The sequence below is a fragment of the Buteo buteo genome, chromosome 10 (genome assembly GCF_964188355.1).
Source record: "Buteo buteo chromosome 10, bButBut1.hap1.1, whole genome shotgun sequence".
In the NCBI taxonomy this organism is placed as follows: Eukaryota; Metazoa; Chordata; class Aves; order Accipitriformes; family Accipitridae; genus Buteo; species Buteo buteo.
The window spans coordinates 5,001,684-5,025,545 of NC_134180.1; the positions used below are offsets into that span (position 1 = coordinate 5,001,684).

The window sequence follows — 23,862 nt, forward strand, 5'->3', positions numbered from 1 at the left end:
AACTGCCCCTCAGGGATTGCTCCCCTCGCCCCCCGCACAGCTCCTCAGGGGATTGCCCCTTTATCCCCCCCAAACTGCCCCTCAGGGATTGCCCCCTTCGGGATCGCCCCCTCATCCCTCAAACTGCCCCTCAGGGATTGCCCCCTTCGGGATCGCCCCCTCATCCCCCAAACTGCCCCTCAGGGATTGCCCCCCTTCGGGATCGCCCCCTCATCCCTCAAACTGCCCCTCAGGGATTGCCCCCTTCGGGATCGCCCCCTCATCCCTCAAACTGCCCCTCAGGGATTGCCCCCTTCGGGATCGCCCCCTCATCCCTCAAACTGCCCCTCAGGGACGCTCCCCTCGCCCCCTAGAACTGCCCCTCAGGCATGGCCCCCTCATCCCCCTCAGGGATCGCTCCGCACCCCGGGCCTGCCCGGCTCGGCTCGGCCCGGCCCCGCCCGCCCGCCCGCTCCCTCCCCGCCGCCCCACGCCCTCTCCCCGCCCCGCCGCCGCCACCTCCGCCGCTCCCCCCCTCACCCCCCGAGCCCGGCCGGCGGCGGCGCCGCGCCGTGCCCCATGCGCCGTTGCTGCCCGGCTCTCTGCATCAGCACCAGCACCATCGGCAGCCGCCGCCACCGCGGCGGCGCCTCCCGCCCTGCCGCCGCCGCCGCCGCCGCCGCCATCGCCGCCCCCCTCCCGCCCGCCGCCGTGTCCCGCCCGCCGCTCCTGGTGCTGGTGCTGCTGCAGCGCCGCCCCGCGCCGCCCGCTCCTGCGCCTCCGCCGCACAAGATGGCGGCCGGTGGGAGCGGCGGGGGCCCCGGGGGCCTCTCCTCCTCCTGCCCGCAGCCGCCACCGCCGCCGCCGGGCAACGGTGCCGCCGCCGCCGCCGCCTGCACCAACGGCGCCCCCCCGTCGCCTCCCGGCCTCACCTACAACCAGTGCGGCGCTGCCAACCCGGCGGCGAGCGGCGGCGGCGGCGGCGGCGCGGGGGGCCCGGCGGCGGCGGCGGCGGCTGCTGCGGCGGCGGCGGCGGCGGCTGCGGGGGCGGCGGGGGCCGGCGGGGGGGCGGGCGGCCCCGGCGGGGCGCTGCAGCGGGAGCCGGTCTATAACTGGCAGGCGACGAAGCCGACGGTGCAGGAGCGTTTCGCCTTCCTCTTCAACAACGAGGTGCTCAGCGACGTGCACTTCCTGGTGGGGAAGGGCCGCGGCTCGCAGCGCATCCCGGCGCACAGGTGGGCCGCGCGGGGAGGGAAGAGGGGGGGGAGCGGCGTGGGGGGTGCCCCACGCGTGGGGACCCGGGCGACCGAGGTGGGCTGCGGGGGATAGGCGGGCCGTGGGGGTGCTCCGGGCCCTGCGGCGGCCTGGCCAGGCCGTGGAGGAGGTGGGGGGGTTTGCCCGTAGGCCTCGCTGGGGTCCCTGCGAGGTGGTGGGGGTCCCGGGCCTCACCCTCGTGGGTGAGGGTCTGCCGTGGGGTGTCTGCTCTCCCCCCCCGCACCCTCTGCAGGGTTTGGGCTTCTGTGCTTCCCTCATGAAAGGAGAAAGGGTGTGGGGGGGTGTCGGGTAACTTCACCTCGCGTTTTATCCGCCATCGGGAGCGGCCAAGCCCGGGGGGATGCGCCGGCCTCAGCGAGGCCCAGCTCCACTTCGGCCTCCCGACACCCCTGTGGGACGGAGGGAGCCGGGCAGCATCGGGATCCGGAGCGTGGGTCTCCCCCGGATCGGTCTTTGACATGTCGGGAGGCGACTACCCCTCGGTGTGGTCGGTCGCTGTCGCCCCAAATCTCTCCCAGCCCTCGGATCAATGTCGTGTTTCTTCTTGTGGTTACCAGCCTGGGTGATGGGGTCCAGCTTTCGGCTAGGAGTGGTTTTCCTGGAGGGTAGGTGCGATCGGGGCAAGCGCAGTGGGGAAAAACCCCAAATCCCTGGATCTCATTTGGAAGCAATCCTTGGTTTTGTGGGTCGTGGGGGAGAGGAGGAATAGTCTCCAAGAGTGCTTGATCTCTGCCGACAGATTCAGGGATCGGTGAGAGCGTTGGGGATGGAAAAGAAAGAGCGATGATTTGAGAAACCAGATTTCTGCTGCAACATTTTGTTTTAAAAATAACCTTTATTTGAATCTTTTCTGAAGCCCTATATTTTGGGGGTAATCCACTGCTATAAAACAAACCCCATGATTCTGGAAGAGTTGTATCAAGAATGACATCTGGGCGTGAGGTAACCGGTCAAGGTTAACGTTTAAGGCCGAGCTGCCATTTAAGAGTTTGCAGCTCTGAGCTGCTCGCTGGCTGAGAAGCTGGGAATTGCCTCCACCTGGATAATGCAAAAAAACCAATGTGGCTGATTGACATTTGGCTGCTGCTTGGGGCAGCTCCGGTGATTTGATGCGTGCCACTTGCACCCTACCGCTCTGGGAAGCGCCTCCTGGGCTGCTCGGCTGTACCAACAGCAAGCATAAGAGCCTTTCGCTCGAAGGTGGGACCTGCTTTAATTGGGGGTGGGGGAAGGCTTATTGGTGTACTTAGAAGTGGTGCTTGGCAAAGGGAGCCTCACTCCAAACTATTTCAAACTATTGCTTTTCTCGTAAGTGCTCGCACTCCTGGAAGTTTCCCCTTCAGGTTTCCCTTTTTCTCTTGCTTCCCGAACAAAACACGCTTGTTCTAGGCTGGTTTGAGCATTTAGGGTGGCAGTTCTGCTCTTTATAATTTGAAGCTTAATTAGTATTTGAGTGAGCTTGCTTCTGTTCTGAGAACTAGGCTTGCTAGGTGGGTACGGGCAATGTTCAGCCCAGAAATAAATGGAAAATAAATGAAGCTTTGAAAAAAAAAAAAAATAGCCCCAGAGTGAAATGCTGCTTAATTGCTCTGAAATCCATCTGGTGCTCTGGGTGGTAAAGATAGAATAGAGTGTGTCATGCCGTGACATCCTGCTTATGGATTATATAGATTTTAGTAAAACTTGCCTGTATGATATTACAGTTGGGATATCCTGATGATTCATGAAGTACTGTGGTTATTTCAGAAGCAGAGAGCTTAAAATAAAACCACCCAGACCCCTTCTGTGCTCAGTTCTCCCACAGCAGCCTGACAGCAGAAGATACTTTGCGCTGGAATTGAGTCGCAAAGCAACCAAGAATTTAATTTGAGAGGCACTGTATTGCTTCAGTGACCAAAGGCAGATGTTCATACTTTGATGCTAGGTGTCTATAAAATAGTGCACCGCTAGCAGGTAAGTATTTCTACAGTCTGGTTTTATTGTGTTAATTTTCAGACCAGGCCAGGTATAAAGTGTGGCTGCGGTAGGAGCATATCCTAAATAGGGTTCTTGGACAGCAGCTAGTAGTGCCTGGAGGAGTGGTCTGTAATATCTTACTTGTCATCTTTGATAATGCTGCACGGTGCATTAGAAATCGCCAGCTTTGGCAGCCAACCGATTAGCACAAATAATCTGAGAGTCACAGTCCTGCAGGAGCTGGAGGTGATAGTGCAGCTGCTCCCTGGTTGGGCTCCTCCAGGAAGGAGCAGAGCAGAGGTGGCATATTTGTAGGTTGAGGGAGTTAAACGGCATATATGCCGAGCGATCGCAAGCAATGTTGTCCATGCGTGGTGGTGGTGGTGCAGGGAGGAGGTTTCTGAGTGTGATGTAGCTGCAGGTTCAGGTGCGTTTCTAAGAGAGTCTGGCAAGTTCAGCAGTTCGTATAAAGCCGTAGAAGCAGACAATAGATATCTCGCATGGCAACTAAGAGCAAACATTGATTTTGTTTGTGAAAGCTATGTTTGTAGATAAAGGGCATAAGTGGCTGTGCTGGGTTTGACTGAAGGTTCATCTCTCCAAGCATCTGTCCTGTGAAGCATCTGCAGCCCTGAGAAGATCAGACGTTTGCCACCTTCAGGAGGCTCTAGACCCTGCAGAAGTTGCTTGCCTGCCCTGGAGCAAGCTTGATCTCTGCGCCTTGAGCTCGTTCCCTCTTGCTGCTGAATCAGCCATGAAGATGGAATGGCCTTACTTTTTTTTGATGTCGAGGCTGGACCGAGCAGGCTGCCTCGAAGCTTCACAATGCTAACGTGGCCAAGGTCAATGCGTCGATTAGGCCCAGAAGTAAGAGGGAACAGTTTGTTTTGTCTTTTTCCAGATCTGCTTCATCGAGCACAACATCAGTGAGATTAGAAACATCTAAACCTCATCAGCCAGGATCTGCATGGGTGTGATAATTAAGCTTGTTAATTGGCCAGAAAACATGGCCCAAAAGGGAACAGGGCAAGTGTGTGGTGATGCACCCCTGTGTATATATACTCCAGCCCGGGAGATCTGCAGCTTGGGGACAGTCTGAGTAGGTTTTTGGCTGCCGTTTCCAAGTGTCTCTTTTCTGACCTCGTCCTGTCTTTTCTTGGATGCATATTAACTTGCAGTACCTGCAGTGTTGTGTGCCAAGATGTCCCATTGCTCAGCTCCTGGGGTTGCGTGTGAAGAGCTTCTCCTGGGGGTTTTTGAACCTGCCTCCTGCTCATTTCATCTGGTGTCTCTAGTCCTTGTGCTGGAAGGATGCAGCCAGCAAACGATCATTGTTCATTAGCTTCTTGTCACCTATGGTTTCACTGAGCTCCAGCACATCATGTGTTGCTCTGTTCCTGTGCCAGCTCTTCTGGAATAGATATTTTAAGGTTGCTCTGCAGTGGAGCGGATGGAGGAGGGAGATGGTATGCAGCAGTGGGGTAGTCGTGGTTCTCGAGTGGTTTATTTTATTATTGGTGTTACCGCAGTGTCTAGAAAGGGAGCAGGGCTGTTGGGTATACAAATTAAACTAGGTGACAGGTGAAGATGCTGAGGTGAACAAGGAAGCAGTGAAAATTGGTGGGTAGGAAGCCATAAGCAGCGGAATGAAAGACACTTTCTTGCAGGCCTTCAAAAGCCTTCAGAGTCAATTTTGGATCCTCGTGAAGACAAATCGAATTATTAACCTCATGGAAGTTCCTGTGACTCTTACTGCTGCTAGTCAGTTTACTTTGATTCTTAACACTGTGCAGAGGGAATAACGAGAAATCAAGTGTTGCCTTCTTAGTTCTTTTGCTATGCTTTTGGTCATTTCTCTGCATCCTTTCAGTAGGTCACTTCATTTTGACCACTGCGCCATTGTTTAAAGATAACCCTCTGTTTGAATTATTCCTCTGACAAAGGTGGGTTACTACACTGGGCTTACGGTACCTGCATTTTCCTTTTTAGAGTTGCATGTTTGCATCAGGCAGCGCTCCTTGGGGTTAGGAGAGAGGCTTGCTGTGCGCTGGTTGCTACAGTGCTTTGGAAAATAGGAGGGGAAAAGAAAGTATGCCCTATTACTCTGCCAGTTTGGATTAATAGTTGTGTTTCTCCCATCTGAAACAAACCCCATCTTTTCCTTCTGCAGACCTGTGCAGTTGGGGAAAACTATTGGATTGTGTAGGAGAAACGGTGCACATCCCTGCTTTTCCTGGAGTGTCTTTAGAATAGCTTTAAATGTTCATTTTAGCAAGAGTAAGAAGACACCGTGAAGAGAGAGGGATTTTCTTATGTTAATTGTGTTTGTTCCCTTAATGTTTTAAGGGAACTTAAAATTTGGAGTCCTGTGTATCTCTCTGGCACCTACTGGGATCCCTTTAGGGTTCAGCAGTTTCAAAAAATTAGATTGCCTTGTCCCTGAGTGAAATGGAAGCAGAAATTTGAGAGATTTTTTTAAATGAATGCCCTTTTCAAATAGCTTCTGAAAGCTGTCCACTCATTGAGGATGTATACTGTGCTGGCTGTGAGAATTAATTGCACTCCGAAAATTTTCATATATGTTAATTTCTAGTAGCAAATAATGCCTGCGATTGTCTTGCCACCATCACTGCTTTTGTAGGAACAAGGATTTTTGCTTCATTTGGCAATTCCAGTATTGCGAACATGGGTTTTTATTTGTTCTTGACATTTTTCTTCAGAACTGTTTGATAGAAATATGCATGTGTGTACTTTTTTTGTAACCACTGTGGTTTGTCCCTAGCTCTCTTAACTGATTAGGAACAATACAACCCCGCTTGTCAGCCAAACAGTCCGTCACAGCAAACAAGCCTGGCATGTCCATGGCGCTTCACTCTATTGTGTCCGTGGAAGGCCTCCTCTGGATGGGAGGGGAGTGAAAAGCGAGAAAATGAAAAATTTTGTTTAAAAGGAAAAGAAAAAGGCTTCTGTGTAATTTCCTACTGCAGAAAAATCTAACTGAAATTCCCCTTTAGTGGTGGGCTTTCCTTGGGGTCCAAGTACTGGAGGTTTCTGTCTTGTGCCTTCTGTCCTGTACGGTTTTCCGCCTGCAGTTCTTGATGCTTCTCTGTCGAAGCGTGCGTCAAACTCTGCTGCAGCAAGAGCCCCTGAACTTTCCAGCTTCTGCAGCTTGGTCTCCTCTGCTTCCCCATGCTGCTGAGCTGTGATCTTCATGGCCTGTGCTGTATTTAACTTCAGGGAGCTGCTTGATTGCAGACACCAGGAGCAAGATTGCTTTCCTGGGGAAAACTCGTCTCTGCATTTTCAAACAATGGAAGTTCTCAAAATGGCTTTTCTAAGGCATAAGGCAGGTATGGCAGCTTACATATACACAGGCCTCTCAGCAGCCCAGGTCTATGCCTCCTCCTAAAATAGGAGTTGGTGTTTATCAGTGAGGGAAATCATCTTGTTTACATGGGAGCGCTGGAATATTATTTTTGGTCTCAAACCTGGTTTGTGGGAATTCTTGCTTATTTCTTTAGGGCTGATAACATGCCTCTTGCTGGTAATTATCATGTAAACTCACAGCAGTGCGAAAAGGGTTTGTGTGCACCTAACGGTGACGGTTTGCTTTGAGTGAGGGTTTGTCTGCCTTCTAGACTAAGCCCGAAGCAGGTTTTGCATGGAAGGAGGCAGCAGCGTGCCCAGGGAAGGCAGCTCCCTGGTGCTGGGTGCTGCAGGAGGTGCTGGTGTCCGCAGCTGCCGGTGCAATTTGCATGGTTTGAGAGCTTGCTCTGCTGTCACCCAGGATGTCTTCCTGGCTTATGGTGAGAAGGGAGGAGGATGGGTAGTGTGCAGCGACAAGTTTTCCGTAAGTGTTTTCAGTGCGTGACTGCGGGAAATTGCACCAAGGCTTCTGCTCACTGGAAGAACTTCAGTTCCTTAACTTTGTTTTTTCTTAGCTTCTCAACCTAGTGAATGGTCACTAGGCTCTTATGAGGACTTTGCAAAGTGGCTGCACGTATTCTGTTCCATGATGCCCAAAATCTTGCCTTTGGGGAACCATCGCTGTGTTGTATACTGAGACAGGGCTCAAAATGAAGTTGCTTGCAGCTTTGTTGTTTTTGCAGTAAACTGACGGAAAGCCTGACACTCCCTTCTGTTGCAAAACATTTTTGCTTTAACGCTAGGAACGATTTGCTTTCCCTGGGGGTTGCCTTGGGGAATAGCAACTAGCCTGGGATTTTTTTGGAAAGTGAATATGATTTAACCTAAGGTTTTTTTTGCTTGTTTGTTTTTTAATGTTAGGTTTGTGCTGGCTGTGGGCAGTGCAGTCTTCGATGCGATGTTTAATGGTGGAATGGCCACAACTTCTACAGAGATTGAGCTGCCTGATGTGGAGCCTGCTGCCTTCCTAGCTCTGCTGAAGTAAGCTTCTTCTAATGTACAGTATAACTGGAATGAACAGATTTATTGTAGAGAAGGGTATTTTTAATGAAAGCAGTGAACTGTTCTGTAGAGTGGAGATCATTAAGTTTCTAAATAAAATGCCTCTGTTGATCTGTTCAAGGGTGTATAAATGCTGGTGTTAAATCCCTCTTTTCCTGGGTAAAAGTCTAGTGTAGCTACTGCACAAAAATAGCTGACTTGCTCCAGGTTTGGTTTAGCAATAGTTAAATGAATATGCCTTCCTGCTGCTGATCTGCAGTATGGGCAAAACTAAACTGGATAGTTTATAATTTTGTAAATATGTAGTTATATATGGTTACACCATGCAAATGCAGCAATAGTGAGGTGTTCTGGTTAGCAATTGGAATAAGTGCATGGGCTGGCCCTTGTAGTTAAGTTGATACTCACCTGTTCAGACATTGTCTCATAAATTCTCATTCGTGAATTGGTTTGATTTCATCCAAATGCTATTTGAGAGAAGTGGGGAAAAGTAATCCTGCTGAAGCTCTGTAAGTTACAAGTACTTGGAGCTCATTTAGGTTATGGGCAAATGAGCAAGTTATAACAGGTAAGCAAGGATATGAAATCAATGTCAGCCATTCTGTAAGGTATCTCCCCTTGTGCGTGTTTTATTCTTTCGGAGAGCTGGTTTTGAATTTACGTTTACAGCCCGCATTGTAAGTCTACATATGCTGGGGGAAGGAGGAGGAAGGGGCTGTAACATCCTATTCACTGATTTCTTTAAGCTCGGCTGGTGCTGTATAACATCTAGCAGCAGTCCTGAATGTATGCCGAAAAGTCATTGTCCCATTTCTATAGGATTTCTGTAACCTACTTCCAGGGGTTTCCAGTCCTGTGCTCTTGACATGTTCCCTGCTTGCTTCCTATTGGGAACAATGACTATATATAGCTTTGGCATACTTTTTGCTTTACCTTCAAAAAGTGCTTCGGTCATGACTGTGCTGTCTTAGAAGATTTTAAAACTGATCTTCACTAGAATGAAAGGCCAGAAATAATAGGGAGCCCCTAGCCCCCTCCCCTGTGGCTCATTTTGAAGCAGACACCAGCACATGGGGAATCCCTCTAAATGGCATATGACTCTCTATCAGCCAGGTAGATGTCTCTGGAGTGCAGAGTTAGTATCTATCTTTAAAACTTAGCGAGGCTAAAATATCAAGTGAATTAGAGGCAAAGGCATGTTGTTTCCCTGCCAGTGCTGAGATTTCAGCACTTGTGTAAACAATACGGTCTTGGAAGAGAACCATCATCTGAAAAGACTAAAGTGATGAGTTTAGGTGGATTTCAACAGAAATGTTTATATTTTGTACAGGAGAAATTGTGTGTGGGTTATCACAGTGCCTCTGAAGCCTGCAGTTATGCTGCAGTAGCTGTGCACGTGGTCCAGTCATATTTTAGATGCTTAAGTCTAGAATCGAGCTGTCACCTTTAAAATGCTTAGAGCTTAAATGTGCCAAAGGAAATTTGGGTGCTGTGTTCCAGTAGGAAGCTTTCCAAGTACGTGGTGTGAACCTTCCTAGAGTAAAACCAGTCCCTCCAAACGCTGATCTGAAATGGCAGCTGATCCTTACATATGTCTCTGGACTTGGTCCAAGCCATGACCTAATGCTGTAGGATCAGGTGCTTATCAAGGGACAAAGCGCCCATCCTAAATGTTCAGCATAAGGTCCCTTCTGGACACTAGATAGTGACTGTGTTTGTGGTCTAGTGGCCTTTAATAGGTCTGCTGTAATTGTGCAAGAGATCATTTTTTTATTATTATTATTACTTTCATGGTAACCCGAAGAACATTTTCAATTGTCTGGGGTTATAATCTAAATGTTCTTTTAAATTGATACTATAGTTTTTCACAGTTTGAGCCTCCCTTGTTATCCCTTTTAGTGCACACTGTTTGGACTACTGTAAAAATAAATACTAACACAGTCATTGCAGTAAATAGAACTAGTTGTTTTTAGAGCAACTGTGTTCTTTTAATCTTGTAATAAAAAGGATTACTTAATGAAAATAGGACTGGCAAAGGGATGTGTGCAAAATACATTCATGAGCCTGTGGCTCGATGCTGTTATTAACAGATGCTCTAGAACAGCACAAAAGCCTGCTTTCAACAGCAATGAGAGCGCTTCCCTTCCTCTGAATCCCCCTGTTTATGCTTCCCTGAATTGCATCCTGGCCCTCTCTAGCTAGAGGACCGGGAGCTCCACTGCTGCTCTACAGCAAGTCGCTCCACGGGGATGCTGCCTGGCATCCCCCTAGAAGAGTCCTGCTGCTGCATGAAACCTCTAGGAACAGCGGCAACGTGAGATGTTGCTGTGCCCCCATGTGAGAAATGCAGAAGAAATTGCTGGAGTTTCCAAAATACTCCTGTGGAATAGGAATGCCAAGCACAGTTAAGACACTTAATATTACACCTCTGTGCTTCAGGCCTTTCAGGTCCTGATTGGCAAATGCTCGACTAGTTAAAGGAAAAACAGTAAACAAAAACTCTGCATGGGATTAGGACTAACATCAAGTGTGTAACTGGTTTTACTGAACTCAGCCTGTCAGTTCCTGTTGTCTCTAATCAGCATGCTTGGGTATGAGGAGGCTCGGTCAGGCTTCCTATGAAGACCTTTGTTTTTCCATGCGGTATGAATGTACTTCCTTGTTTTGGCCTAACAGTGAAGGCTGATGCTTTGGGAGCAGTGTGGCAGTCCTTGTTTTTCATTGCAATTAACTCTTGCTTTATGCTGAAGTTGTATTGCATGCTGTACTTTAACATCTGTATAATGAAATGAAACAGTTCAGTATATAAAGTGAAGAGATGAGGGGAAAGTGGGGTATGGATAAAACACCTTATCTGCAGTGGATGTATATGTTTGAGTGCTTCTGATCACATTTGAATTAGTATGTAAAATGGAGCTTCTCTTCTGAAGTAGGCAGGCAGGATTGAATTTTTGTCCTTGTTTAGTCCAACTCAACAGCCAAAAATATTAATTTTAAGGGGTACGCTTGTCCAGAGACTGTTTTAGCCTAATGTAAGTGGGAGGCTAAACAGCTCACTGGTTGTGGGATGTGAGGCAGTTTGAGGTGCTTCGGCAGATATCCCAGCTATTTCATTCATTAAAAGTTATACTGTAAAGAATGTGTGTTTTGGTAAAGGATGTGAAAACCCTTCCATCTTTCAAGTATAGGAAATGGGGTCAGGATGATGGGCAGAAGCACAAACGTTTTTTATGAATTGCAAGGGTTTTTACCCTGTTATCTTATTGGCTTCACCAGAGCAATGTTTGTTTGCATGTTTTCAGATTTCTTTATTCAGACGAAGTTCAGATTGGACCAGAGACTGTTATGACAACACTTTACACAGCTAAAAAATATGCAGTTCCAGCCCTTGAAGCTCATTGTGTGGAGTTTCTTAAAAAAAACCTCCGAGCAGACAATGCGTTCATGCTGTTAACACAGGTGAGTTTGCAATCATTTGCATTAAGTCCCTTGAGCAAGCTCCATCACAACAGGAAAACAGAAGTTTTCTGAGTGTTATGGAGTTGATCATCCAAAATGGAGCAGTTCTGTGTCATTTTGAATTCTTCCTTACAGGAGTCTAGTGCTGATGAGCAGGTTCTTACAAAGAACAATAAAATACAGCAAACGTTGCTGCCATTTCAGATCTGCTTTCTGTTTCTGTGTGGCAGGCAATTGCTTCCAGAGTGTGAGCTGGGGAAGAAATTAACAGGGTGGAAAAATTTCATCTGCCAAGAAGAAAAGTGAAATGAGAGGATTTTCACGTGTTCAGATTCAGGACTGGTGTAATAAGCTTTCTCTGTGCAAAGCTTGCTGTATTTAGCTGGCCAGACATTCTTTGAAGGGCTTTTTTGCAATAGTTTCCCTGAAATGGGGGTGAAAGAAAATGCAGCTTTTCCATGAGTGCTTAGGTTTATTTTCTTAGGAGAGGAACAAAGTGATCTGTTCCTCAGCCTGTTCAAGCTCACCCTCCCACTGTACTGAAGGCACAGAGACTTGGAGTTTCAGTGCAGCTGTGTTCCTTGACTCTTTGTGAGGCCGGTTGCACATCCTTGTGGCCCTCTGATCTGATCTACAAGGGCTGGACTCCTCCATCTTCCATTTGACTCTTCTAAGCAGCAAACTAGAAGGCAGTGTTTACAACTTCTGCTTATTTTGGAGAAGATCAGAATCTGCATGCGGGTTGATTAAATTGGCATCACTATCCTTTCAATTTCCTAGCCCCATCTTTCCTTTCTGGTCCCTGCCATCCTCTCTGCTGACAGCTGATGACATATCAGTGACTTCCACAGTGCTGTCACCTGTGTGTTCCAGTGCGTATAGCATTGCCAGGCACACCCTGTTCTGGGTGGTGTAGGAACAAGACACAAATACGCATTGTGTGTGCAAGTTTCTTTCCCTTAGGGAATGGGCATACTTTTGACTAGCTCTGGAGGATTATTTCCGATCAGCCAGCTCAGGAAAGCTGCCATGATTTCTGATGTTAAAAAAACCTTGCAGAGGAGTTTTCATAGCTGCCCTGACTTGGGAACCAATGCACTAAGGTGGTCTCGTTCTGGGGACTTGTCCTGTCTTGCCCAGTGTATTTGTCTGCTGGCTTTTTTCCTCCTTGTCAGGAGTACAAGCATCTTTCAGGCTCTGTAGTTACCACATTGGTGGCAGCGTCTACACCAACAGTTTTTGCAGAAATTGAAGCAGTGTTGGCCTGAAGCAGTCGCTGCTGAGCTCTTTGCTTGTATGCTGTGATGAAGCTGGGATTTTGAGTTTGAGAACCTGATGCAAATATTTAAAGTAGTTCTATGTTACATTGCTGTTGTAGATACCCTTCACTGCTAGGATTCAGCTATTGCTGCAAAACCCCCTGTCCCTCTTTATACATCCTCTTTTTAACTTGGCCCTATTCCCCATGCCATAAACAGGTGAGGCAGCCTCTGAGACATGAGGGGAACCACACTGCGCTTCCCTGGGGAAAATTCAGGACTTAAGGATTCTTGCTTGGATGACAGTAGCCAAATCTGTGCTCCCATCTGATGCGCGGTGGGACAATTGTAACTCTGTGGCTGCAGCTCACCCATTCTTTGAGTTCAGCAGCCTTCAGTCTGAAAGATCAGAAGGTGTTATCCAAGAGCTGAGGAGAGATCCTTCCTGTAGGCTGCAGTTTTGAAGAGGCATCTTATGCTAGCCATCACCTCATGAGGATTAGAGGTGTCAGCTTTTTGGTGGTATTCTTTATGCAGGGATTTTTGCTGCATGCTAAGTCTCTGCAACCCAACTTCACAGCTTTGGCAAGGTAGCATTTAGGTTCATGGTGACTTCCTTACAAGCCACAAAGGTCCTTCTTTGGCAAAGAGGAAGGTGTCCTAATTTTTCAGATATCAGAACCAAGATACTGCCTGGCACTCTGTCAGCTGCACTGGGGCAGCTGAAATGCCAGATGGAGACAGGCTTTCCTGGTTCCTTTTGTTTGTGGCTTAACCATTATGATTAATTATCAGTGGTGATTCGTATCTAGTTTATATTCACTATTGCAGTATATTACGTCTCTAAAATGTTTGAGGCTGGTGTTCTTTGAGACACATATCTGTATCTCAATGACTGGCTTTACGAGGCACCTCACTTAATGCATCTGTTCTCAAAACGCTCTTGGTTCTGGTCCTTCAGTGTGAAAATCGGCCTCTGTTTTCTGCTCTTACTGCAACAAATTGACAATTTCTACGCTCAATTACAGACCTGAGAGGCATCTTCTACAAAACATGTCCCAACAGGCTTAAGGTTGTGGACTTAAGATTGTGGAGCCCCAAACCTCCTTTCCATGTATCATTGCTGAATCCTGCTGGTCCAGCAACTATGTCACTGACAGCGTTTCAAGCAACTGCTAATCTCTGGCAGAAATGTCGGTGGCAAATAGCTCTCCTAATTGATTGTGCCTCATAGTGAACCCTGATCCTCTTTATTGCCAGACGTACATGCAAATGTCACTTTGATCAACAAAGAAATAATAGCTTGCCTAAAGCCGCTGTGGGGGAGAGCTCTGCGAGTGTAACGTAAGTCCTTCATGTGTCAAAAGAGAGCCACTACGGTAGTAAAGTCTGAGTCAGTCACAGTTCTTGGTTGCCAAGAGTATAAGGCACTGGCAATCCTCCAGCCCCTGGAGTGATGACTGCTGAAGCTTCCCTAGTACCTGAGAAAAGGGAGACTTTTTTCAGCTCTCTGCACTTGAGGTCTCAGCATCAAAGGTTGGCCTTGCTGAGCTCTGCAGCCCATGAGCAAGGGTGAAGCAGAAGATGCTCGATAGTGGTAGCCTCCATGAGTGACTGAATTCCCAGCCCAAACAATTTTTAAACCTTAACCTGTGGCAGTGAGTTCAAGTCCCAGTGTAGTCTTGTGCTAATGCTAGGTGTGATAAGGCAGTTCCTTCCTAAATAGCAGAACCAAAGCATTGGAAATGAGAGGTTGTCTTAGTGGCTTTTGTGTGTTCACACCTCATTTCTGCTTATGCTAGGCATAGGGTTGGTAACATGTCTTGGCGGTCCAGGAGGACCTGAAGTGGTGGTGAAATTGTTATGAGACTGCCCTTAAGTTGGGTAGAGAGATTCTGAACAACTCTCCAAGCTATGTGCAGGCTTTGTTTGGAATAGTACCCTATTTTGGGGGGAATTCTTTAAGGTAACTAGATTAGAGTAGCTGTTTCTGTGCAAAACATGCAAACGCACTAAGCAGGCTGTGTACCCACAGGGTTTTGCACGTCTCCTGGGGACGCAAGCAGTGTGCCTGCTAAGGCGTTTTTGCTAATACATGAGATCAGTGTGACTATGTTCTTACAGAATAAGCTGTCTCTGCATATTCCTAGAGTGAGCAGGCCTGGGGTCACTGGGCAAAACTTTCTTCTAAATATAAAAACGATGTAGTAAAAATTACCCATGCTCAGCTGACATGGTCAGTATGGCACTAGAAAGCACTATAGCCGCGTTAACTGATGTGATGTTAAAACAAAGACGTGCCTGAAGACATGCACAGCCAGAACAGAACTGATGCCAAATGCAGATTTTTCTAGTGTTTGCCTCGTCATGCTTAACTGCTTGTGAAAGACTGCTGCAGCCCAGTGAATTCATGATGCAGTCAGGCATAGTATTGCTAATGAAGATGGACTCTGGGAGAGAAGGGGGGGTTCTTACTTAGTGTAAACTTTAGAATACCTTTTGTGTTAACGATTGCTTCTTCATTACTAGGCAAGACTTTTTGATGAGCCTCAGCTGGCCAGCCTTTGCCTAGAGAACATAGACAAGAACACATCAGATGCCATCAACGCGGAGGGGTTTACAGACATTGATCTCGGTAAGCTTTTTTCCCTCCTCCCTCTACATGCTTTCATAACAAGCTAGCCTCTGAAGTTATTACAGATTAATACTTGGCAGTTCTTTTTTGTGGCTTTGCTGTTCTGGAGCACTGTGTTGAACGGACAGTCTCTGGCATTAAGTGGCTAGAGACAAGGCATTTGCAAAAGAGCATGCTTGCTTGCAGAAATATCCTGGAATCTGCTTACTTTGGTGCAACTTGAGTTTTCTGGGCATGATATAAAACTCGTTTCCACTGTTGATGTTGGCAGGTTTTGGGTGGGTGTAACTTGCCTTCTTTTGTGGAGTTGGCATTGTCTCCTGAGTCTTTGTCAGGTTTTGGAGTTAAAAAGGTGTTGTGTTTTTGGAAGCAAGACCTGGCTATTTTAATTATCGTATGCAGTTTCAAAACTTGCTGGGCGCAGTTAATAAACGTTAAAATTCAGACTTTAACCTTCTTCTAATGAGATGGACTATGGAGGTAAGGCACGGGTAACCTTCTGGCTTTCACATAAAGTAAGTTGCAATTCATTCTGCTGCACTTCCATTAACATGCCAATTAAATGGGCACTGTTTGCTGCTGCACTGAATTCCTTGTTTATGGAATATGCAGATATGTCTTCCTTGGAGGCTGCAGGCAGCACTTTTGGGAGATGCTGTTTTTTCAATTGCTTCTCTTTTACTTACCTTGGCTGTACATAGGGTACTTCTGGCTAGGTAAAATGGGGTGATTTGGGTTAGTGCCTAAAGTTGTCACTATCTGTCCTGCCTTGCAGACACCCTGGTTGCGGTGCTGGAGAGGGATACCCTGGGGATCCGGGAGGTTCGTTTGTTTAATGCAGTGGTTCGCTGGTCGGAGGCTGAGTGTCAACGGCAGCAACTTCAGGTGATTCCAGAGAACAAGCGGAAAGTACTGGGCAAAGCGCTTTCTCTTATCCGCTTCCCATTGATGACTATTGAGGAGTTTGCAGCAGGTAACTGAACAAAGGCATTTCTGGCAACCCTGGTCTTTGCTTTCTCTGAATTGCAAAGGATCAAGTACATGAAAATGGATTTTTCTGTGTATCCTGTAGTAATTTAAATTTGAGATTATCCCCCATTCCCACTGATCTACAAAATCTATTCTGTAAATGCTATTTTCATCCATGATCATTCACTCTTGTTTTAAGGACTGTGGTGCTCCATCACGTAGGAGCAAGTCGCATAATAGCCGACTGTACTCATAGTATGTTTAGGTGGTTACTTTCTCATTCAGCTGAGAGCAACAATCCAAACAGGGGTTCACATGCTTTCCTTTCTAACTATTCCAAGCTTTAAACTACACAAAGCTAATGGAGTTGCAAATAATTGGTGTTGATTGTAGCCTGTAACCCAAAGAGAAATGAGGATGTTTCTCCCCATCCTGTATTTGCTGCCGCCTGTAATCCAGTGGTGGTGCTGACTGTGTCTTGTGGATGCCATTCAGAGCAGAGCCCCATAAAAGAAAAAGCTTTTAAAATGTTCTTTGAGGTGCAGGGTTGGCATTGTTTAGTCTGTGTGTCAAAGCATTTTTCAAGCTTACATTCAGATCTTGATCTACAAAGATGTCTAAATCATTTAGCAGTTTTGACTAAAGATATGTTTTGTTTTGTTTTCATTGCCTGTGGTCTTTGACTTCATACTCTGGTGATTCTCCAGGGACTGAAAACTGGCAATCAGCTTAAATAGTTTTCATGCTGAAAGACACTGTGGAGCCATTTTCAAAATTGAAACTTGTTTTAGGCTGCAATTATGTGTACAAAGAAGCAAAAGGGGTCACTGACAACACTTCCTTTGCAAATCACTTCTCGAGGCAGAGATGTCGTCAGCTTATTAACAGTTAATGTACATATTTCAAGATGAAGAGGGATATTAGTAAGAAGTAAATCTGTGCTTAAAACTTGGTTCTCACTTTCTATTTTGCCTGTCACAGCTGTGATGTAGTCTTAGGGATGTGAATCTCTTCATAAACAGCTTGGTCAGGGAGGCAGGGGTCTGTTCAACTGAACTGGGTAACCTTCCTTTGTGTTGGCACTGGGTGAAAACACGGCACGCTCCATTCCTTGGTGTGCATCATGTCAAACAGCAGCTTTGCAGCAGATCACAGGCTTATGATCTGGCTTGATGGGAGAGAGCATCCTCCTCCTGGATAGCGTTACAGCCATCAGAGTAGTTTGTGTATACCAAGCTTTGCATTTTTCTGTAGATACTGCTTCTTGCAACCCTTCCTTCAGATCTTGCATCATTCTGCCTCACTGGGAGGAATGTGTTAATTTGGCATATTTGGGTTGAAGCCTTTGAGCTGGGAATGTCAATGTCCTTTCCCATACTGTCACAACTGCCTGTTTGACTTGGATCTTTGGTTAGTCTTCTTGCTTTGAGAGAAGCTCTTCAGGTTTTCTCCATCCACTTTAACCTAAAAGATGAACAAAAGAAACCCCAAATCTGAGAGGGTGCCTTGGTCAGCTGTTCCTTAAACAAGGGATGACCTTGGAATTGCTTCAGCTTTGTCCTTTTTCTGAGTTTCTGAGTGACTGATTTCTTTGGTGATCACAGTAGAGGTAGGAGAGGGAAACCACTCCCCTCCACCCCCTCTCCCAAAAGAAAAAAAAAAAAAAAGAAGAAAAAAAAAAAGGATCTTTACAGGCAGTGGTTTCACCACTTTATAATCTGGTATCAAACATGGAGTTTTGCATGAAGATGTTTTAACTGGCAAATGTGTCACTCCCTTCCCTTAGAGCAAGTAATTTGAAACATTTGAAAACTGAATTGCAGCAACACAGGATAAGTTTAGGCATGATCAATGATGGCTAATTTTTGCTGAGCAAAGTATCCGTAAGCTCATTTATCTGTTAACAGTCGACTTCCTTAAATTCTTTCACCTCTACCTATTGCAGCCTTGGCCCACGTAGTATTGTGTTGAATTTAACCAGCTACAAGTCGGTTTGGACCAACAAGTAGCTAGGCATTTGCTTCCCACATTAATGCTGCTGTTTCTCCAGTATGTGGTAGTCTTGTTTCTGTTAAAACCCTCTTGCAAACAGACATGCAGAGCAGCTTTTGACTATTAGGCTAAAAGACAAATTTTTACCTGGTTCCACTTTTGAAAGTATTCAAAGTAGTTTCCAAAGCTTGAGTTTAGCATCACTTTGGGAAAAAACGTCTATAGTTACTGAAGAAAGGGTGAGAACGTGTTTGAACTTTTGCAAAAATCACTGGCATTTTTCCCTGGGTTCTACAATAAAGGTATTAAAAAAAACCCCAAACAAACCCAAAGCAGGGATTAAATGCCTGAGGGAAGGAGGGAGTCAAAGCAGGGCGTGAGTTTAACCACCTTTGTCTTGACTGAAAAATACTCCTGTACTTTCTAAGTTGATGGTAACCAGGTGACATTCCTCCCACTACCCCCTCCTGGGCTTTCATGGTGTCTTAACAGTAATATTATAAAATAGTGGTGTAGATGTGTGAAAATCCCTGTCTCTTACCAGTATTACCATTTCCTGAGGGAGCGGGGGAAGGATTAGCTGCATGTTTTAGGTTTTTAAACCAGTCCTGTTGGCTAAATGCATTTTGGCTCTGCAGAGCTGCACGCTTAATCGCCGTTTCACGTACGTGCTCCGTACAGAGGCTCTGCGGCCCATGATTGGCGTGCAAATAAAAGGCAGGCAGCACGTTTCTGTCTGGGATTTAACTTCCTGACGCACCAGCGAGATCCCATGTGTGATGTGGGTTTGGCCCACTCTTAGCTGCAAGTCAAGTTTGCCTCCCCATGTAAACCCCCAAAAGATCCCTTCTGGTTTCTGAAGGCTGACAGCATCGCTGCTTTTGTGCTCCTCTGCAGGGCCTGCCCAGTCGGGAATCCTCACGGACCGGGAGGTGGTGAGCCTGTTTCTCCACTTCACAGTGAACCCGAAGCCACGGGTGGAGTTCATCGACAGACCACGCTGCTGCCTTCGGGGGAAGGAATGCAGCATCAGCCGTTTCCAGCAGGTGGAGAGCCGCTGGGGGTACAGTGGGACTAGTGACAGGATAAGGTCAGCTTCTCTGCTAATTCTGCTGCTGATAGATTCATGTTTACTGAGCTTTGAGCCTACTCTAGACCTAAACCCGCAAGGTTACATGCTAGACCCTGACTTACACCATATAAACCCTAGTGTGAACCCTGAAGGGAAAGTGTTTTGCTGGGCAAAAGCATCGCCTAATGCATTAACCTGCATGTGCAGCTGCAGGCTGCCACTTTGCTTCTGTATTGGCAAAGGTTTCCAGCAAATGTGGCCTTCCAGCACAGGCCTCTTGGGGGATTATTTCTCTCCTTTTCAAGTGGCTTCTTGCAGCTGTATGGGCATGTAGCAGTTGGAGTCACCAGGCAGCTCATGGCTTCCTCCTGTGCCTGGGTATGTTGACTAACCAGTGCTCCATCAGGTTGGTTCCCTGCCTTATTGTAAGTGTAAATGTGGCTTGTTGTAGCCCCTTAATCTTACCTATTTGAGGGAGGGATTAGGATAAAATGCTTGCTGTGCCTGCTTTTCTGCTAATATCTAGTTTGTTCAGACCTAAGCTTGTAGAGAAACAGCAAAGCCCAGTTGTGGTGACAGATGTGGTGGTGTGGTGTGGCAAATGGTGGTTTGCAAGCCTTGTGTGGCCAAGCGATCAGAGCAAGACAGGAGGTAATCAGAAAGCTGTAGTTATTTCCCAATTCGTCTTTGTCTTGAGTGGAAGGAGGACTAGCATTAATACAGTTCTTTAAAATTTTTAAGCCTTTTTGTTGATCCATTCACCCCCTTACAGGAGACTGTAATTGGAAGAGCTGCTAGCTCCAAACACTTACTGCTCTCAGATCTAAAGTTCAGAGACTTTTTGGAGCTTGTATTTGACTTTGCTGCTGGCAGCATCAGGGTCAGTCTTCAGCAAGGCTTGTGTGCAGTTTCAGCACTGAATATTTTATGCTGGTTGCAGAGCAGTGGCTTCTAGCCTCCTGCAGATGTTTGTTCTTGAAACATGCAGGACTGAAAGAGTTGGTGGATGGGTGAAGAAATTATGTTGGAAGTTTTGACAGGCACTGAGGCTTTCTGCTACCTGAGAAGGTGGAGCTGTAGTGGGGCAGTGGGGTGAATATGCTTCCCCTTGCTGCCTTAGGCAGCAGGGATTCCTGCGTTCAGGAGCTATTGAATCTTATTTTCTACTCTTGGGTAAATCTTGAGTGCAGCCATATCCAGCAAATACTCAGAAGCACATTGACAATTCTCCTCCAGTACACAGCAGTGAAATACCTAATGACACTTTAAGTGGTCTTTTCTGTTACCTTGCTGGAAAGACTGCTGCTGCTGTGAGGGTGGGCACTATTCCATGCTCTGCAGGCTACCCTGCCTTTGCCTGGCTGGCATTTTTGGATGCTGACATTGCACCGCAACCTTGAAACGCTTTCTGAGCCTGGGCTCTGAAGTTCAGTGATGGGATTGTGCAGGTTTGTATTTTACATGAGCAAACAAAATTATTGCCAGCCCATTAGGACAGTCAAAGGTGTAAGCTTACAAATTATGGTTTCTGTAAAGGATTTCAGTTATTAGTAAGAGTTGCACTTAAAACTGTAGCATGTTTGATTAAATCATAGGTAAAAAATTAAAGTGAGTGAAGATATTTGTGTATTATCGTTGTGCTAAAACAATACAGGAGTGGCAAGTTGGTCCGACTTTCCTGATCTGTTCCTGCAGGTTCTCAGTAAACAAAAGGATATTTGTAGTTGGGTTTGGATTATATGGATCCATACATGGGCCAACGGATTACCAAGTAAATATACAGGTAATTCTTTACTATGTTAAAAATATTTGCTGCTGTAGGGACTAACTTATACATTTTAGTGAATATGTAACAAAATCTTAAGTTAGAAGGGACTGTGTTTTCTAGATAGTGTGGTTGGCAGATGTGGTGAGGGCCAGATGGGGCACTGGGGATAAGAGGGATTATTGCTCTTGATTTTATGCAACGTCCCGTTGCATGCGTCACTGCAGTATCTCCCGAAGTCCGCTCGCAGCCTTTGAAAATACGTCTTGGAGAGTTGTGACACAGTTTGAGAAGAAGCTGTGCATGTTTTCCCACGCCGAGCAGGCCAGGCCAATTCTGGCTGGCAACAGTTGGGTGCTGCAATAGTACTTTGATCGTCTTTTGCTGCGAGCTGTACAAATGCAGTGCAGCAGCCATGATTCAACAAAGGAAGAGAAAAAAGCAATTGCTGTGTCTGTGCTGGGCCTGTGCAGTGCTGATGCACGGCCTCATATCATCAGTGTCCTGTTTGAGATGACGAGTAGGACTGAGGGAGACTCGGTTGTCTGAACTCTGTCATGATCATGTTCAAAGAGTGGGGTGGCTTATGGAAATCTTATGTGCCTTGTTCTGGATGTGCGTACATAACCCCAGTCTGGATCACTTGAGAAGAACCATCCCCAGGGAAGTTACCCCAGCACAGCACAGCTGAAGTGACAAGCACAGTCTGTCAGCACTTCTTCCATAATTGTCAGGGTCTCCTTCTAGTGCCCCTGAGCTCTTGGAGGAGAAAGGCAAGTGAAGATCTAAGCGCAGAACGTTGGCCTGCAGTCCTCTGCCAGGCTTCAGGGTAAGGAGGGATTGTCTTGGGCTGTCTGGGACCCAAGCCCACAGTTGTTTGGTGTGATCACAGCACTGAAGACAGACATAAGTAATGGGATAGTGCAGTTATAAAGGGGGTGGTCAAACTGTTGAGTCCCTCAGATTCAGTCCAGTTCAGGCGATAACACCTCTGCTGGTGCAGGGCAGTGTTCAACTAACTGTGCAGGTTAAAAGTTAACACGTGTCTTGCAGATCATCCACACAGACAGTAACACAGTCCTGGGGCAGAATGACACGGGGTTCAGCTGTGACGGATCATCAAACACGTTCCGGGTCATGTTCAAGGAGCCTGTTGAAATTTTACCCAACGTCAACTATACAGCATGTGCTACTCTAAAGGTACTGTACTGGGGCGGCATGGCTAGAAGACACAAGATAAAAACAGGTGAAAGCAGGCTTCTTTAGTCCCTTCAGTGCAACATGGTTCTTGCTCTGCATTTTTCAAGGACTGTAGTGTAATTTCGAAGGTCTGCTCTGTAGTCCTTCACCTGGTGGTGCAATGAGCACGTTCACCACCAGCATTCAGAGTTGTTTTTTAACTTGTCTTGCAAGTGTACGGTAACTAACAGGCTGCATTAGTGATGAAGTGATGGGATTTTTCTTTTAGTGTATACAGATAAACTGTCAGTTCTGCAGGCATGTAATCCAGAGCCTGCCTGCAGTGGCTTAAAAAAGTTGATATTTAACTGTTGAGATCTGGGTAAATGTAGTGTTAAGTTCTGACAGAGACGAGAACTTTGCTCAAAATACCTGAGGTGCAAGAACCAGAAAGAAAAGGGAGGTGCTGAGATCTCCAAGGCTCATTGCTTCAGGCCAGACTGTGAGGCCAAACCTCCCAGAGTGTGCCTGGGCAGCAGGGTCCTGCGGGGCTGCGATCCCTGTCTTGATCTATTCTTGTCTTCTGTGACCATCACAGGGTCCAGATTCCCACTATGGAACCAAAGGACTGCGCAAAGTGATCCATGAATCACCAACAACAGGAGCCAAAACCTGCTTTACGTTCTGTTACGCGGCTGGGAATAACAACGGCACTTCTGTGGAGGATGGACAAATCCCAGAGATCATCTTCTACACATAGTGCAGCTGCGGAGCTGGCTCTGGACTCTTCTGTTCTCTTCCCCGTGACCTTCCAAACTAAATTTCTGGCTGAGTTTGACCACACCTATTGGAGCCACACTAGCCAAAGGTCTCAGTAAAATCATTTCAAAGCTCATGTTTTGCCTTGTGCTAGTGATTCTGCTGCTATCACGTACCAGACTAACTGGTATACCAGTATCATTGTAGGTTGTCTGTGGCTAGTCATTTTTCACTTTACTGATTAATCCTATCTAACAACATGCGTTTTTTTGACTGTAATGAATGTAGATGCTTTTCCACCAGTCAGAAGCATGGAAACGAGTGGCTCTGGTTGTGGTTATACTTGCTGTGAGGAGAGAATCCTGCAAAAAGACGTGGTCAAGGGCTGTGTGGCCCATCCTCTTCTGCTCTAGCTCAGCAGTCGAGGCGAGACGGTTTGCCATGCCTGCCCGGCAGCGCCGCTGCAACGGCGGGGCTTGGCCAGCCCGTGCCTGGCGCCTTCCTTCCCGCCAGCCACGGCACGTGCGGCCGCCTTCAAAAAGTTACAGAAAGTGGCCTTTTCCCTGAGGCTTCGCTGTTTCAGCACTACACGGTCTTGAGGGAGACCTCAAAACTAGAGCGCCTCTGGAGAGACTGCGGCGTTTTCATGCTATTCTCACTAGTTTGTGACAATCCTTTACCTTGGGCAGTTGGTGGCAGCGAACTGACCTCCCCTGTGGACGGCCCGTGGCCCTGCGGAGTCGGGAAGGGGCAGTGGCTCTGGCCGGGCAGGCTCTTTCCTCCCCTGTGTGCAGTGTGCTGTGCTGGGGCCTGGTGATGCTTCTTTCAAACTCCGTAGTGTGTTTCAAATGATGGGTGTTCCTCAGATAACCCCCGTGCAGCGTTCAGCAGCTGGGTACCTGTACTAGGTGTTACTGTGCTAATCAAGTCCTTCGCAGATAGTGCTGGGGTTTGTCAGCTGAAGCAAGCAAGGGAACTTGCCTCACCTGGCCCCCCGTTCCTGTGTATTGCTGCTGTTTTCATGCACGTTTCAATGCATTTTTCTCTCTGTTTCTGTGCATTGCTAACCCAGCCCTGGGCCGCTTCAGAGCCTTCTGCCCTGATGTGAAATAGGAAGAGAGGCTTGATATGCAAC

General features: G+C 47.2%; 1 protein-coding gene across 2 annotated transcripts; it reads left to right on the forward strand.

The window, feature by feature from the left end:
* Positions 1-525: 525 nt before the first annotated feature.
* BTBD2 (BTB domain containing 2) lies at positions 526-22,863 on the forward strand. Of its 2 annotated transcripts, none has more exons than XR_012651942.1 (9): positions 526-1,214; positions 7,498-7,617; positions 10,941-11,097; positions 14,886-14,991; positions 15,767-15,964; positions 18,850-18,998; positions 20,720-20,807; positions 21,843-21,989; positions 22,567-22,863. XR_012651942.1 is itself a non-coding variant. In XM_075038161.1 (9 exons), exons 1-9 carry the CDS (start codon positions 559-561, stop codon positions 22,726-22,728), a joined length of 1,827 nt encoding a protein of 608 aa, XP_074894262.1. In that variant the 5' UTR covers positions 526-558; the 3' UTR covers positions 22,729-22,863. The 2 variants fall into 2 exon arrangements, 1 of the variants encoding a protein (XP_074894262.1); XM_075038161.1 differs by having other exon boundaries at positions 18,850-19,042.
* Positions 22,864-23,862: the final 999 nt, after the last annotated feature.